Here is a 14,408-nt window from a genome sequence, read left to right on the forward strand (position 1 = left end):
TATCAAGTCTGCCTTGAAACTGCAGCCCTGAGGATAGAAGGAGCAGAGAATCCAACGCTTCTGTATTTATTTTTCTTCTAAGAATTTGTACATATTTATAAGGAGACCTGGAACTTGAGCTTCCAGTGTTTTTAACTGTAGATAAGGCAGGAAGAGCAGGTTGGGAATCAAGGACTTGGACACTGGAATCAGAATCTCTGCTCTGCCATTTACTAAATGTGTGACTTTGGAAACTTACTTCACTTCTCTGAGCTTTCATTTCCTTTACTGTAAAATAGTAACAGCAAAGGGGTTCTTTTGGGGGTGAGGATTAACTGAAATAAAACACAATGTGGCAAATTGTGTTTTCCAAAGTTGGCTACACCAACATGTAGCTACATACCACATCCTACATGCTCTTCCGACACTGTGTCACGAGAGGTGGGGTGTTATGTCTCCTTCCTTTGGAAGGAATTTAGACAGATCTTTGTAACTGCACCAAGTAATGGAACATGGCCAAAGGGATGCTGAATGATTTCCAGGGTGAGGTCATAAAAGGCAGTAAGTTTTTCACTTGTTCTGTTTTGGAATACTTGTCCCACCCACCCCCCCCCCCCCCCCCTTTTTTTTTTTTTTTTTTTTTTTTTTCCTGCTTTGAGACAGAGTCTTGCTCTGTTGCCTGGGCTGGAGTGCAGCTGTGAAATCAGGACTCATTGTAGCCTCAACCTCCTGGCCTTAAGCAATCTGTCCCACCTCAGCATCCTGAGTATCTACGATTACAGGTGTGTGTCACCACACCAGGATCATTTTTAAATTTTTTGCAGAGACAGAGTCTCACTATGTTGCCCAGGCTGGTCTCAAACTACTGGGCTCAAAGGATTCTCCTCCCTTGACCTTCCAAGATACTGGGATTACAGGCATGAGCCACCACATCCTGCTGATGCTTGCCTTTTGATCCCAGCTGCCATGTTGTGAGGAAGCCCAGGCCACATAGTGAGGCCAGGTGTGGGTGATCCTGCTGGCCCTTAGCCACAGCCAGCATGAACTGTCAGGCACGTACATGAAAAAGCCATCAGACTATTACAGCCTCCAGCCTTCAAGTTTTTCAGCTGAAGTTCCAAACATTCTGGAGGAGATTAGCCATCCCCACTGTGCTCTGTTTGAATTCCTGAGATGGTGCCACTGCAATCCAGCCTGGCAACAAAGCGAGACTCCATCTCAAATAAAAAAAAAAGTCTCACTATAAGATATTTTGAAAACACTGGGCCAAAACTTTGTGTTTCCCCAGGATGACTGTGTCCTGGGAAGGTTTTGGGGAAGGAACATTTTGATTTTTTTTTTTTCCCTGGCTACATTTCACATAAGATCACTTACTCTGAGTATAATGTGTGTACACAGAACAGACTTTTCATTCTCTATCTGCGGAGCTGTTTCATGGATTTCCAGCCCATTGCTGGGGGTTGAGCCAGAGCTGTTTCTGGATTTTGCTTATCTTTTGGTTCACTGGTTCATTTGAGTTGTTTTTCAGCATTAGTCAACAGGCATCAAGGTTGTTCACATTCATTCCTTGCTCTGCCCATAAATGTAATCAGGATCATGTCCATTTTGACATTTTCCTTCCTTTAAAAGTATAACCTTCATAACCAGGCCAAGGCAGCCACAGAGGAAAATTAGGGCACAGGCTGAAATCAAAGAGGATTTGTTGCACCAGTCCTGCCAGTTTTCCAGGATTCCAAAGTGTTGCCTCTTCCTCCTTTAAGGTGCCTGTGTATGCGTATTTGTGTGTGAAAGTGTTTGTGTGTGTAGTTTCGGGGGGAGGGAAGATGAGGAGCTCAGAAGGCCTCCTTCGAGTTTCTGGTGCATTCTGGCCACTATCCATGTCCTCTGGAGGTGGTCCTGGGCTGCCCAGCAAGTATGTGGATGTAACGAGAGTGAAGGAAATGGGAAAGAGGAATGTGTGACCAGGGCTCTGGCCTGCCTGTGCTTTTAAAAGAAAACTGTGGTAAAATACACATAAAATGAAATTTACCATTTCAGTTATTTTCAAGTATACAATTTACATTCACACGGTTGTTGAGGTTTTCTTTTTTGTACATCATGACCCTCAACACATTGTTATCACTACTATATTCACAGCCAGAGTTTTTCATGACTCTAAACTGAAAGTATGTTTCTGTTAAACATGAACTCTCCCTTCCTCCATTCCTCTTAGCCTCTGGTCACTTCTATTCTACTTTTTGTCTCTATGAATTGACTGTTCTAGGTACTTCATATAAGTGGAGTCATACAATATTTGTCCTTATGTGTCTTACTTAGCATGTTGCCAAGATTCATCCATGTTGAGGCACATATCAGAATTTCATTCCTTTTTAAGACTGAGTTTTGTTTGTTAGGTTGGCATAAGGAGAAAAGAAGACTGAGTAATAGTTCCTGGTATATTTCTCTCTGGCATGTGTATTTTGTTTATTCATTCCTCCCTCAATAGACATTTGGGTAGTTTCTACCTTTTGGCTATCATAACACCGAGTTTAATTCTTTTATACCTAGAAATGAAATTGTTGGATCATATGGTGATTCTAGCATCCAGAGACCCGACCTTCATCTTCACTGTGTCTAAGGATATATTTTCTGGTGGACTGGGACCAGGAGCTTCCCTGCTATTTCAACATCCCAAAGGGCTATGCAAATTAGGCTCACTGTGCTCTGGTTGTGTTTTATTATTTACTTTGTGCTAGCCTCTGTGGTAAGTATAGTGTCTCTTAAATTACTCTATGAGTAGGTTTGTTACTCATGCTTTGACAATTAGAAAACTGAGGCATAGAGATGTTACATAACTAGCCTAAGGTCACAAAGATTGCAAGTGCTAAGCTAGGATTTGGACCAAGAGAGCATCATGCTAATTCCCCTGCATTTAACTTTTATCTAATTCTGCCTTTCCAAACAGAGTAGCCATTACATTCATCATCCAGGATTTATTTGTTTACCCAGGAGAAATTAACTGCTTTAATTAGGGTAAAAATCAAAGATGTAAATAAAAACCCTAATATAAGAAGCCTACTAGTCTCTGTGCTTTACTAGGATACTAGCAGTAGCTCTTTCATATATATATATTTGTTGTTGTTGTTTGTTTTTGAGATAGGTTCTCACTTTGTCATCCAAGGTAGAGTGCAGTGGGGTAAAACATTGCTCACTGTAGTCTCCACCTCTTGACCCAAGTATGCTCCTGCCTCAGCCTCCCGTTTACCTGGAACCACAGGTGCACACCACGCCTGGCTAATTCTTTAATTTTTATTTTGTAGAGACGGGGTCTCACTATATTGTCCATGCTGGTCTTGAACTCCTTGCTCAAGCAATCCTCCTACCTTGGTCTCCCAAAGTGCTGGGATTACAAGTCTGAGCTACCATGCTCAGGCTCTGTTTCATATTTATAATTTTTTTTCTTAGTCTGTAAGGTATATAAGGGGACTTTGTATGCTGTGTATACGAGCTAGTCTTCTTTCCGTATTTGCAAATATAAATGCTGTATTTAAGATGTGGCTCTTAAGGGTAAACCTGTGGACCTAAATATATTCAGTATGTTGAAACTGTCAATGAACTGTATCACTAGATGGCAGTACAAATCAAGCTTTAAAAAATCTAACTGCTTTTTAAATCTGTAAAATAAGTTAAACTGTAGGAAAGCACCTTCATCATTTTGACATGATCAGGGCAACTGTATTTAATTCAGAATTGATTTTAATCACCCAGAAGAAAATTCACAATCTTTGTTAAGGCAGAAGGCCTCACAATTGTAAAGGCTTTTACAAGGAAAACTGCTTCTAAAATGTAAAAAATTCCTGCTTTGGAGGAAGCCAAAGTTTCAAGTAAATGTTTTGACTTGAGGAACTTTGCATCAGCAAGATAACATCACATCTGCATACTTACTTTGAATTCTTTCAGTTTTCCAGCCTGGTTTGGCTAAGAATGAGTCTTTACTCCATAATTGCAAATATAAATGCCAATTCTGTCCTCAGGTGAAGTTCCGTTCAGTTAATGCCAGAGAAAAAGCCAGTGCTTAAATAATGTGGGAAGTTAGGATTGACCCACAGGTTGGTTCGACATCTGAGACCCTGAACTTACTGACTTGTGGTGGGGATAATGAAACAGATATCACCCATTAGAAGAGGATTCTCAGTTTTTTCTTTGAGAGAGGAGGTAGCAGGTGGTACGGGGTGAGGTAAATGCATTTACTTATCTTGGTTCACAAGGGTTTGGCTCTCATCTGATGAATTTTAATGATCCTAACTTGTATCCTGACTAGGTGAGAGGGTTAATGTTTCATTTCAGAGGAAGCTGTACACTTGCACCTGGTTGCCAGATTCTCTCAAAAGGGAAAACTGACTTAGAAATAAATTTTTTCTTTTTTTTCCTCCAGCTGTCTAATGTAAGTTATTAGTCTTCTAGAAGGATCACAGGGAACCAACATCAAAGAAATGGAATCCAACTAATTCTTCCAAGAAACTGAAGTTTTCAGGACATGACTTGTGAAAGACACACATAAGCTGACATCTTTCCAGACTGAACAGCAGAAGCCAAAGTGTATCCGAAAGCCATTGTCAAAGCAAGGAGAACATCTGGGGTCAAGACCTTATCAAGGGCATCACTGAGCCTCAGATTCCACATTTGAAAAATGAGCATAATACCTCACAGGATAGTTGTAAGAGTAAATGAGATAATGGACATGAAGGCACCTGTACTCTCCACGGTGCTATCCAAATATTGACTATTAGTGCTTCCATCATAGGATTCCATCCAACCCCTTGCTTTCCCTCACCCCAGTGTTTGTTCTCCACCCACCCCCAATCTTCTAATAATGTACGGTACATTGGAAACCCAAGCATCATCTTTATCCTCCTTTTCATACTCCACCCCAATTGGTCTTTATCCCTCAGTCTTTTTTTTTTTTTTTTTTTTTGAGGCAGAGTCTCACTCTGTCGCCAGGCTGGAGTGCAGTGGCTGGATCTTGACTCACTGCAACCTCTGCCTCCCAGGTTCAAGTGATTCTCCTGCCTCAGCCTCCCAAGTAGCTAGGACTACAGGTGCACACAGCTAATTTTTGTGTTTTTAATAGAAACGGGATTTCACCATGTTGGCCAGGATGGTCTCGATCTCCTGACCTTGTGATCTGCCCGCCTCAGCCTCCCAAAGTCCCAGGATTACAGGTGTGAGCCACCGCGCCCAGTCCATCCCTTAGTCTCTATTTACATAACTGGAAGAATCTCCTAAGTGGCCTCTAATCTAGCCTTGGATGACTCCATCCTGTTCACTATTAAAGAAATAATCCTTTTAAAATCACACTTGGATTACTCTTTTGTTTTTGTTCAGAAACTTTCAATGGTTTCCCATTGCCTGAAGAATAAAGTCCAAACTTCAAACTAGCTGGAATTAAAAACTATTAACAATCTGGCCTCCCTACCTAAATAACATCAATGAGAGGACCACACAGAAGTCGTACATGTGGAAATGAAAACACGTTTTACTGCCGACAAATGCTATACTAGAGGATAGGTTATGTGGCCAAAAGGGTTTGCTAACAATTTCTGCTTCCCACTCCCCCAGTCTAACCTCTGGACACAGTCCACCTGAGGCTTGCCTTCCTCTCTGTATTTAAACTGGATGGTACTCACTGCAGGCTTCCCAAGGGTTCCTGCAGCCCTTGGCATCTGTCTCACTCACCTGTTCCTCCACAGGTTCTGCACTGATGTTTAGTTTCCTTCTTGAGAGTATGCCCTCTTCATAGAAGTCAGAAACTCCTGACCCACTGGCTAACCCCGATTCCTAGAGGTTTTTCTGACTCTCAAAATGTTGGTCTGCACTGTGTTTAACAATACATCAACTTACCTGCCAATTCATATTCTTTTTTTTTTTTTTTTCCAGAGGTAGAGTCTGACTCTGTCACCCAGGCTGGAGTGCAGTGGTGACATCATAGCTCACTGCTGCCTTGACCTCATGGGCTCAAAAAAATCCTCCTGTTGGGACTACAGATGTTCACCACCATGCTTGGCTAATTTAAAATTTTTCTGTAGACACAGGGTCTCACTATGTTGTCCATGCTGGTCTCAAATTCCTGGCCTCAATCAATGCTCCCGCCTCAGTCTCCCAAAGTGCTGGGATTATAGGTATGAGCCGCTGCATTTGGCCTACATTCTAAAAATATTCTGTGGAGAAACTAAGAAAGCTAGCAACCTTGGTTTCTCAGGTTTGAACTGCAACCTGACTTTTTGTAAAAGCTGCCTATATTGCTGTCTCCACCTGAACCTCAACTTTTTCCCAACTCACTGCTTATATTTCTAGTATTTCATGTGGATTGCTCTTGTTAATAGCCTCCACAACTGACAAATCCAGTAGTTTCTTCTCTGCTTTTGTCTTACTTGCCCTTATGGCAGCGTTTGCCACTTAATCATTCTTTCCTTTTTCTTTAGACAGGATTTTACTGTCTCTCAGGCTGAAGTGTAGTGGTGTAATCTTGGCTCACTGAAACCTGTGCCTCCTGGGCTCAAGTGATCTTCCCACCTCAACCTCCCGAGTAGCTGGGACTATAGGCGCGGGTCACCATGCCCGGCTAATTTTTGTATTTTTACTAAAGATGGGGCTTCACCATGTTGGCCAGGTCGGTCTCAAACTCCTGATTTCAAGTGATTTGCCTGCCTCAGCCTCCCAAAGTGCTGGGATTACAGGCGTGAGCCACCATGCCTCGTCGACACTTAATCATTTTCTACTTGTTTTTAAAACGTTTCTTTTTGCAGTGTCACTCTGACGATACCTACTTCTTGAAATACTTTCTCTCCCTCTTGGATTCCCCACTTTGCAGGTCCCTCTTAGTCTACTTTGCTGACTCCTGCCCTTTGTTCCAAGTCAGGTGGTCTGGGCTTGGTCTAGCATCCTCTTCTCTATTTGTACATTCTTCCTAAATGAGTTCATCCAGCCTCAAAGCTTTAAAAGCCATCTATTTGCCATGACTACTAACTTTGGATTTCTAGCCAAGGCTTCTCCCTGGAACTCTACCCTCCACATCTAATGGTCTACTTGATATCTAAAAATGAATCGAATTTCTTTTCTTTTTTTTTTTTTTTTTTAAAATGCAGTCTCACTCTGTTGCCCAGGCTAAAGTACAATGGCATGATCTTGGCTCACTGCAACCTCTGCCTCCTGGATTCAAGCGATTTTCCTGCCTCAGTGTCGCGAGTAGGCATGAGTAGGATTGCAGCCAGCACCACCACGCCTGGCTAATTTTTATATTTTTAGTAGAGATGGAGTTTTGTCATGTTGGCCAGGCTGGTTTTGAACTCGTGATTTCAGGTGATCCGCCCTTCTTGGCCTCCCAAAATGCTAGGATTACAGGTGTGAGCTACTGCTACCAGCTATGTATTGAATTTCCAATAAGCGGCTTAAACTTAAATTTCACAAAAAAGAAGTTTTGGATTTTTATCTCCCAAACCCCTGCTGCTCCTCCTCTTCTTCCATTCTCAGTAAATAGCACCACTATCTACCCTCAGAGCAAAAAAACCCTAGTAGCTCTGTCTTCTAATCTTCCACATTCAATCCCTCAACAAGTTTTATGTTCCAAAAGTACACTTCTCTGTAGCATATGCCATGATGTGCCACCCAGAGCCCTTTTCAGGACTGCAGGACTTACACCCACAGCCGCTGGGCATGCTGCCACCTCACAGCCCTCTGCCCTCTCTGCAAATTGCCCTCAGCTGCAGAGAGACACCTTACCCAAGATACATCCTTTCCTGCTTATCCATAAAAGAACCTGCTCCTGGTCAGGCACGGTAGCTCACACCTGTAAGCCCAGCACTTTGGGAGGCCGAGGCAGACTGATCAAGAGGTCAGGAATTCTAGATCAATCTGACTAACATGGTGAAATGCCGCCTCAGTTGAAAATAGAAAAGTTAGCCGGGTGTGGTGGCACGTGCTTGTAATCCCAGCTATACAGGAGGCTGAGGCAGGAGAATCATTTGAACCTGGGAGGCAGAGGTTGCAGTGAGCCAAGATGGCGCCACTGCACTGCAGCCTGGGCGACAGAGTGAGACTCTGTCTCGAAAAAACAAAACAAGAACAAAACAAAAACCGCTTCCTCAGTAACCCAAGACAACTCTGAAAGGCCACCCCACCATATCCCAGTGCTGCCTGTGGGGTGAGCCAAGGCCCTCATGGAGACTGCCTCAGAGCCCAGCATCTCCTCTTGCCCAGACTGCGTCCTTCCCTTCCCTTCCGGAAACCCTATCCCAAGTGTACCCCCCCCTTTCATCTCCCCGTTTCGTTTTGGTTAAGCCACCACCTTCTCTCACCTTGACTGCCGCATTGCTTTCCCTGGGTCCCCTTCCCGTTGCTCTTCACTTGACCATTTCTTTCCCTCACAACCGTCAGCTACTGATGCGGTTTGGCTGTGTCCCCACCTGAATCTCATTTTAAATTGTAACTCCCACAATTCCCACGTGCCATGGGAGGAACCCGGCGGGAGGTGACTGAATTATGGGGGCGGGTCTTCCCTGCGCTGTTCTCCTGATGGTGAATGGGTCTCACGAGATCGGGTCATTTTAAAAAAGCGAGAGTTCCGCTGCCTAAGGTCTCTGCCTGCTGCCACGATTGTGAGGCCTCCCCAGCCACGTGGAACTGGGAGTCCAATTAAACCTTTTTCTTTTGTAAATTGCCCAGTCTCGGATATGTCTTAATCAGCAGTGTGAAAACCGACTAATACAGTTATGCTTAATTTTTTTAGAGAGAGAGTCTTGCTCAGTCCATCCTCAGCTGGAGTACACAATCTTCTTTTGCCTCAGCCTCCCAAGTAGCTGAGATTACAATTGCACACCACCATGCCTGGCTAATTTTTTTGTATTGTTGGTAGAGACAGAGTTTTGCCATGTTTGCCAGACTCTGTCATTTTCCAACCGTTTGGCTTTCTGTATTGTGTTCTGGGTAATTTCTTTGAATCTGTCTACTAGTTCACGACTCCTCTCTTCAGTTATACCAGTTTGTAATTTACACATTGTACTTTAAATTTCAATGATTATAGTTTTAGTTTCTAAGACTTAAAAAATTTTCCTTCTAATCTACCTGGTTATATCTAATGTACTCCTTATTGTATTCATTGTTTTAGACACTGTCTTTATTTCCTTAACATGTAAAACATGATTATTTTAAATTGTGTATCTGGTAATTCCAGTACGTATCTAAAATCTGTGGGGCAATAAATTGGCTGTTAGTTGTATCTGCTGATTATCTCTTATGGTTTATTTGTATATTTAGGAATTTTAAAATTGCAAGGGCATACTTTGTTGAGCTTAATTGGTGAGAGCTGTGTTAGAGATGCTTTCCTCTAGACAACATATGCTTGTATCTTCCTGCTACCAGGGGCCTTAGCAAGCTCTTTAATTTCTTGGTTTTGTGTTCTTTGACCATAGGGAGAGTGTAAGACTGAATTCCATACTTGACGGGGGCAGGCCTATGATAAATTTCAAGGGGTCATTATTATTATTATTTTTCCATCTAGAACTAGTGTGGAGACGGTGTTCTTGATAGATTTCTTTTGCTAGAATGAGGAATTTTCCTAGGCCACTCTTGCTTAGGATGTAGCAATCTTCAAGTGTCCTGATTTAGGATGTGAATGTCAAATTTAACTCACCTATTTCCAGTGGCCCAAGGCTTAATCTTCCATTCCCTACTTTGTTATACATATTTACCTTCAGGCAAGCCCAGTTTTTGCTTTTGCTTATGGTTCACACTCTGTTTTCAGCTCACTCCACTTCTTTTTTGAAATGCTTTTGGAATTTCTCTTACTTTCTTGCAATCTAAGCTGTGTGTTAAAAATAAATTTATTGTAATTTATCTAAGGTTTAATGGTATGGTATAAGAAAGGCCTTTTAGAGACTGAACTCAATGGCTCATGCCTGTAATCCCAGCACTTTGGGAGGCCGAGGCGGGTGGATCACAAGGTCAGGAGTTTGAGATCAGCCTGGCCAACATGGTGAAGCCCCATCTCTACTAAAAATACAAAATTTACCTGGGTGTGGTGGTGCAGAGGTTGCAGTGAGCTGAGATTGCATCACTGCACTCCAGTCTGGGCCACAGAGCAAGACTCTTTCTCAAAAATTAAAAAAAAAAAAAAAGGCTTTTTAGAGTGTCTAGTTGATACTGCTAGATGCAGAAACCAAAAGTAATCTTTTAGAAATGTGAAATAGTTTACATCACTCTTTTGCTTAAGATCCTTCAGTGGCTTTTTCTCACACTTAAAACGTACAAACTACCCAGGCCTACAAAGCCCAGAGCTGTCCTGGCTAACCCCGCGTGGCTCCCCACCCTGCCACCTTGCTGTTCCCTGGCTGGCATGCCTTCTGCTTTTTTCACATTTGGCTTCTAAACATTCAGGTCCCACTCTAAATGCCACCTTTTCGTAGAGGCCTCACCTGACTCCCCTCTCCGTTTCTTTATCAATCACCCTGTTTTAATTCTCTTTAGGGTACCTATTATTAGCTGACATTTTCCTGTCTATTGTCTGTCTTCCCTACTAGAACATAAGACTATGAAAGGAAAGCAGGGAACTTTTTTGTGTGATGCATCACTCTCTTCTCAGAATTTAGAACAGCTCTTGGCACATAGTAGAAATTCAATACATATTTGTTGAATAATGAGAGCTGAGCGTTGACTACCTACTCCCTTGAGACAGGACCTAGGTTCTTCAGCGTTCCACAGTTCCCACTACTTCCTTTTAAAAAATTATTTTATTTTTAAAAAAATATTATTTTTTATTTTCAGAGAAGGGATCTCACTATATTGCCTAGGTTGGTCTCAAACTCCTGGACTCAAGTGATCCATCTGCCTTGGCCTCCCAAAGTGATGGGGTTACAGGCCACTGTACTAGGCCAGCTCCTATTACTTCCTATCATCTCCCAAGTTGAGCTTGCTTTGTGAATTTATTGGCCCTTGTATGCATTTGAATTTTCAATCCCTGCTCAGCAATGTCACTCTAATTGTCTTCAGCATCTCAGAGCAGAGACTTTTTTACGTTTCTTTTTTCCCTTCGGTGTCTTGCATGTAATAGGAGGGGAAGGAATGAACATTCACTGAATATCCCTACCTGTCAAGTACAACCACACGACAGTTTAATTTATGTACTTACAAATATGCTATGGAGCTGAGTAATATTATTTATATCTATTTTACAAATGAAGACACTGAGGCTTAGAGTTGTTCAGAGTCATACAGTAAACCAAGGATCAGAGATGGAAACCTACTCAGACAAGATATACCTAGCATGAAGTATTGTAAAAGGGTTGCTCATGTGTGAGGAATGGCTGGCTCTTTTCAATTTGCAAAGGGGAGATTGGGCAAATGGATATTGCAGGTCAAGTTTTACTTGAGCAGTCCAGCTATTTATTTAGTTATCAATTTTATTCCACTGAGTGTATGTCCCTATATTTGGCTAGATGAGGCTTTGGAGATTTTAACCATGCCTTCTGCATGAAAGTCTTGCTGCTGACAGGTATTATGGAATCCAAGAGCAGGGAGATTTTCTGAGATAGTTACTTCAATCCAACCATCAGCTGTCACCGGATCACTGGACAAAGACAGAAACTGAATGCACCGAAGATGTACCACACCATCAAAAGTTCTTTTAAGTAACAAAATCTTATTTTATTTTTACTTTTTACGGAAATTCAGATATTCCAACAAATTTCTTTACATTTCCTGGACCTTAAAAAAATTACACACAACTTTTAGACGCAATACAACAGAACAGAATGAGAAAGGGAGTCACTTTTTTTTTTTGGTTTTTTAAAAAGATAAAAACCTACTTCTTAGACTTAATTAACATTTAGTGATTTACATGTGTATTACCTATATACAAATGGTACATCGTCAATGACCCATCTTTAGAGCACTGTGGAATGCTAAATTACACTTAAGTTTTATGGCAAAACTTTTTTAAAACATTTGCATGTGGATAGGAAGTACTTTCTTAGTTTTGTTAACACCACTGTTAGTGATGTAGGACTCCCGATGGAATCTATAGTTTGCATGGATGAAGGACAGCCAATGCCTTCTGTTTTTATTGTAGATAAGGTAGACAGGTACCTCCCTTCAAATAAAATACGAACTCTTGAAAAGTTGTGTGTAATTAAATTTAGTAAGTAGGGTGTTACGGATACAGTAGGCAGCTAATACTTAAAGCAACAAATAATCCTCAGAATGACTACTACTTTAGTTGTAGATACTAAGTATGCCCGTAATTTGGTTCCTCAGAAAAGCCACATCTCTGTGAATTGGATTTTACCCCTTTAAGCATACCTGTAATATGCTTTTAGCCATTTGAAACATAATGCCATTTATGGTGAAAAGATGGCTTGCACCAGAAACATTTGGCTAAAATAGGAATGTGGTCCTAACAGAGAGAGGGTAAGAGAAGTGAACTCTGATCTGTATCACTTCTTGTGTTATCTTTCATCTGATGTTCTAGGGATATATACTAATTTGTTCTTAATTTTGAATATATGAATAAAAGCATTCTACACGTCGATGTTTGCTGCTCAGGTAACATGGTTTGGCTTCCACTAAGTACCCTTGCATGTATATGTTAGCTTGTGTTCATTCTCAGGCAGTGGGCTATTTCAATGTCAAATATTTCTCTGTTGTTGGATATTGGCAGGATATGTGATGAGGCTGATGGTGGGGAAGCCTGGGAGCAAATGATTGTTGAAGTCAACTGGTTAGTTGTTAACTACTTCCAGATGTCAGCCAACTAAAGTGAATCTGAGTATTTTTGAAACTAACATTAGTAAACAAAAAGGTAACTTATTCCTACTGAGTTTTTTTCAACCTGTATAAGTATATAGTCATTTATTTCTAAGGCTATTAAATTATTATTTATGCTGTTAGTACCACTTACTATTATTTAGAAATATGTTTAATGGAATGATCATAAAAAATAAAAATGAGTGCCTGTCAGTAAGGGAAACAGAAGATATGGATTTCTGATAACATGTATGGCAAAGAAATAGGAAAAAAATAGAAGATATTTTAGATACTTATTTAGAAAGTATTTTAAATTCCTATGCATATACTAGGGAGAATTAGAAAAAAAGTATTTATTTGAGAGTAGCCTATAATATTACACATGAGCATCCAAGGTGAAAATGGACTTTCTATATTTTTCAGAGTTCCTTGATGCTGTTTCCTGAAAGATAGGGAAATCTATGTCGCTTGGGAACCTATGATGTAAAGATGTACTTCCTGTAATATATAGCTTGATGGAGTAATAGTAAATGGCATAAAAATTTTCTCAGTAATAACTTGTATGGACAGATTAAACACAACACAGACTTGATAAAAAGTTTGAAGCGTTATGTCTCTTAATAACTGAGTGGTTGTAACTAAGTATACAGTGAAGTAAATGAATGGTAGAGACAAAGAACCAAAGGTTACGGCTCCTACAAAAACATTCAGAGGCATTTTCTAAGATGCTTCCTCAATAAATGATGCTTGATCAGCCTCTTGGTTATTGAGATAGGAATAATTTAGAACTAACTGCCTTTTTAAAAATTCTGTTGAAAGGTTAAAGCTTTTTGTTTTCAGTTTGATTTAAAAAGGACAGTTTACAAACCTCAGTACATATATATTTTACATGTTAACTCTAGAGCATTTATATTCCTCTTCCTTATTTCCTGAACACGTTTTTCATGAACATTTTCTGATCTCATCCAATGAGTTTCCAATGAGCTGGTGTTTAATCCATAATCACATCTCTTTCCAGAAAATCACTCCCATCTCTGCTGATCTAGATTTAGAAGGTGCGTTGACAAGTGAATGTTCCATTCTTGTTCATATTCATCTCTATACTCTGATCTCTCTCGAGCGTATTCCTTCTTGATGTTGATGTACAAAAGCTGTTATTCGATTTGTTTAGCTGTTGTTCGATTTGTTTTGTGCTCATTCTAGAGAATATTGGCTTAGCAGAACTGCAGAAATGGGAGGGAAGAGAGAGAAAAGGGGTGGAGAGAGGGAGAGAAAAAATGCATCATTTTCTGTCTGCAAGATTTTTGTGCATAACATTTGTCATGGAAAAATTACACCAATGAATGGTTCAAATGCACTTTGCATTTTTTACCAAACAATACTGAAAAGTTTGAGATTTCTCTCCCATTCAACCCACAGCACAGTCTTCCCAGCCAGAAGAACGTGCATGTTCCCTCCATCTGGGTCAAGATTACAGGCTGCTTTGAGGAGCAAGGAAGAGTGTAGACCATTCCCAAACATCAATGACTTTTCGGCTTAGCATGGAAAAATGTGTCACTTGAGTGTTTTCCTTTTCTTTCCAAGTTTTATTTATTTTGAACTCAATATTATAGCAGCTACAAAATTATTATAGATGAATCACCCACAATCCAATA

General features: G+C 40.7%; 1 protein-coding gene across 3 annotated transcripts in view; it reads right to left on the reverse strand.

Moving 5' to 3' along the window:
• Nucleotides 1-11,630: 11,630 nt before the first annotated feature.
• The window catches only part of LHFPL3 (LHFPL tetraspan subfamily member 3), a 539,792-nt gene continuing 537,014 nt past the window's right edge, over nucleotides 11,631-14,408 (reverse strand). For all 3 annotated transcript variants that reach the window (XM_032276352.1, XM_032276351.1, XM_032276350.1), the window contains one exon: nucleotides 11,631-13,976. Coding sequence is in view for 1 of the 3 variants with exons in the window: in XM_032276350.1 (XP_032132241.1) it covers nucleotides 13,948-13,976 (29 nt within the window). In the remaining 2 variants the exon portion in view is untranslated. The remainder of the gene's footprint in view (nucleotides 13,977-14,408) is intronic.

This window comes from Sapajus apella, unplaced genomic scaffold (genome assembly GCF_009761245.1).
Source record: "Sapajus apella isolate SASKATOON/1434 unplaced genomic scaffold, GSC_monkey_1.0 scaffold7, whole genome shotgun sequence".
Classification (NCBI taxonomy): Eukaryota; Metazoa; Chordata; class Mammalia; order Primates; family Cebidae; genus Sapajus; species Sapajus apella.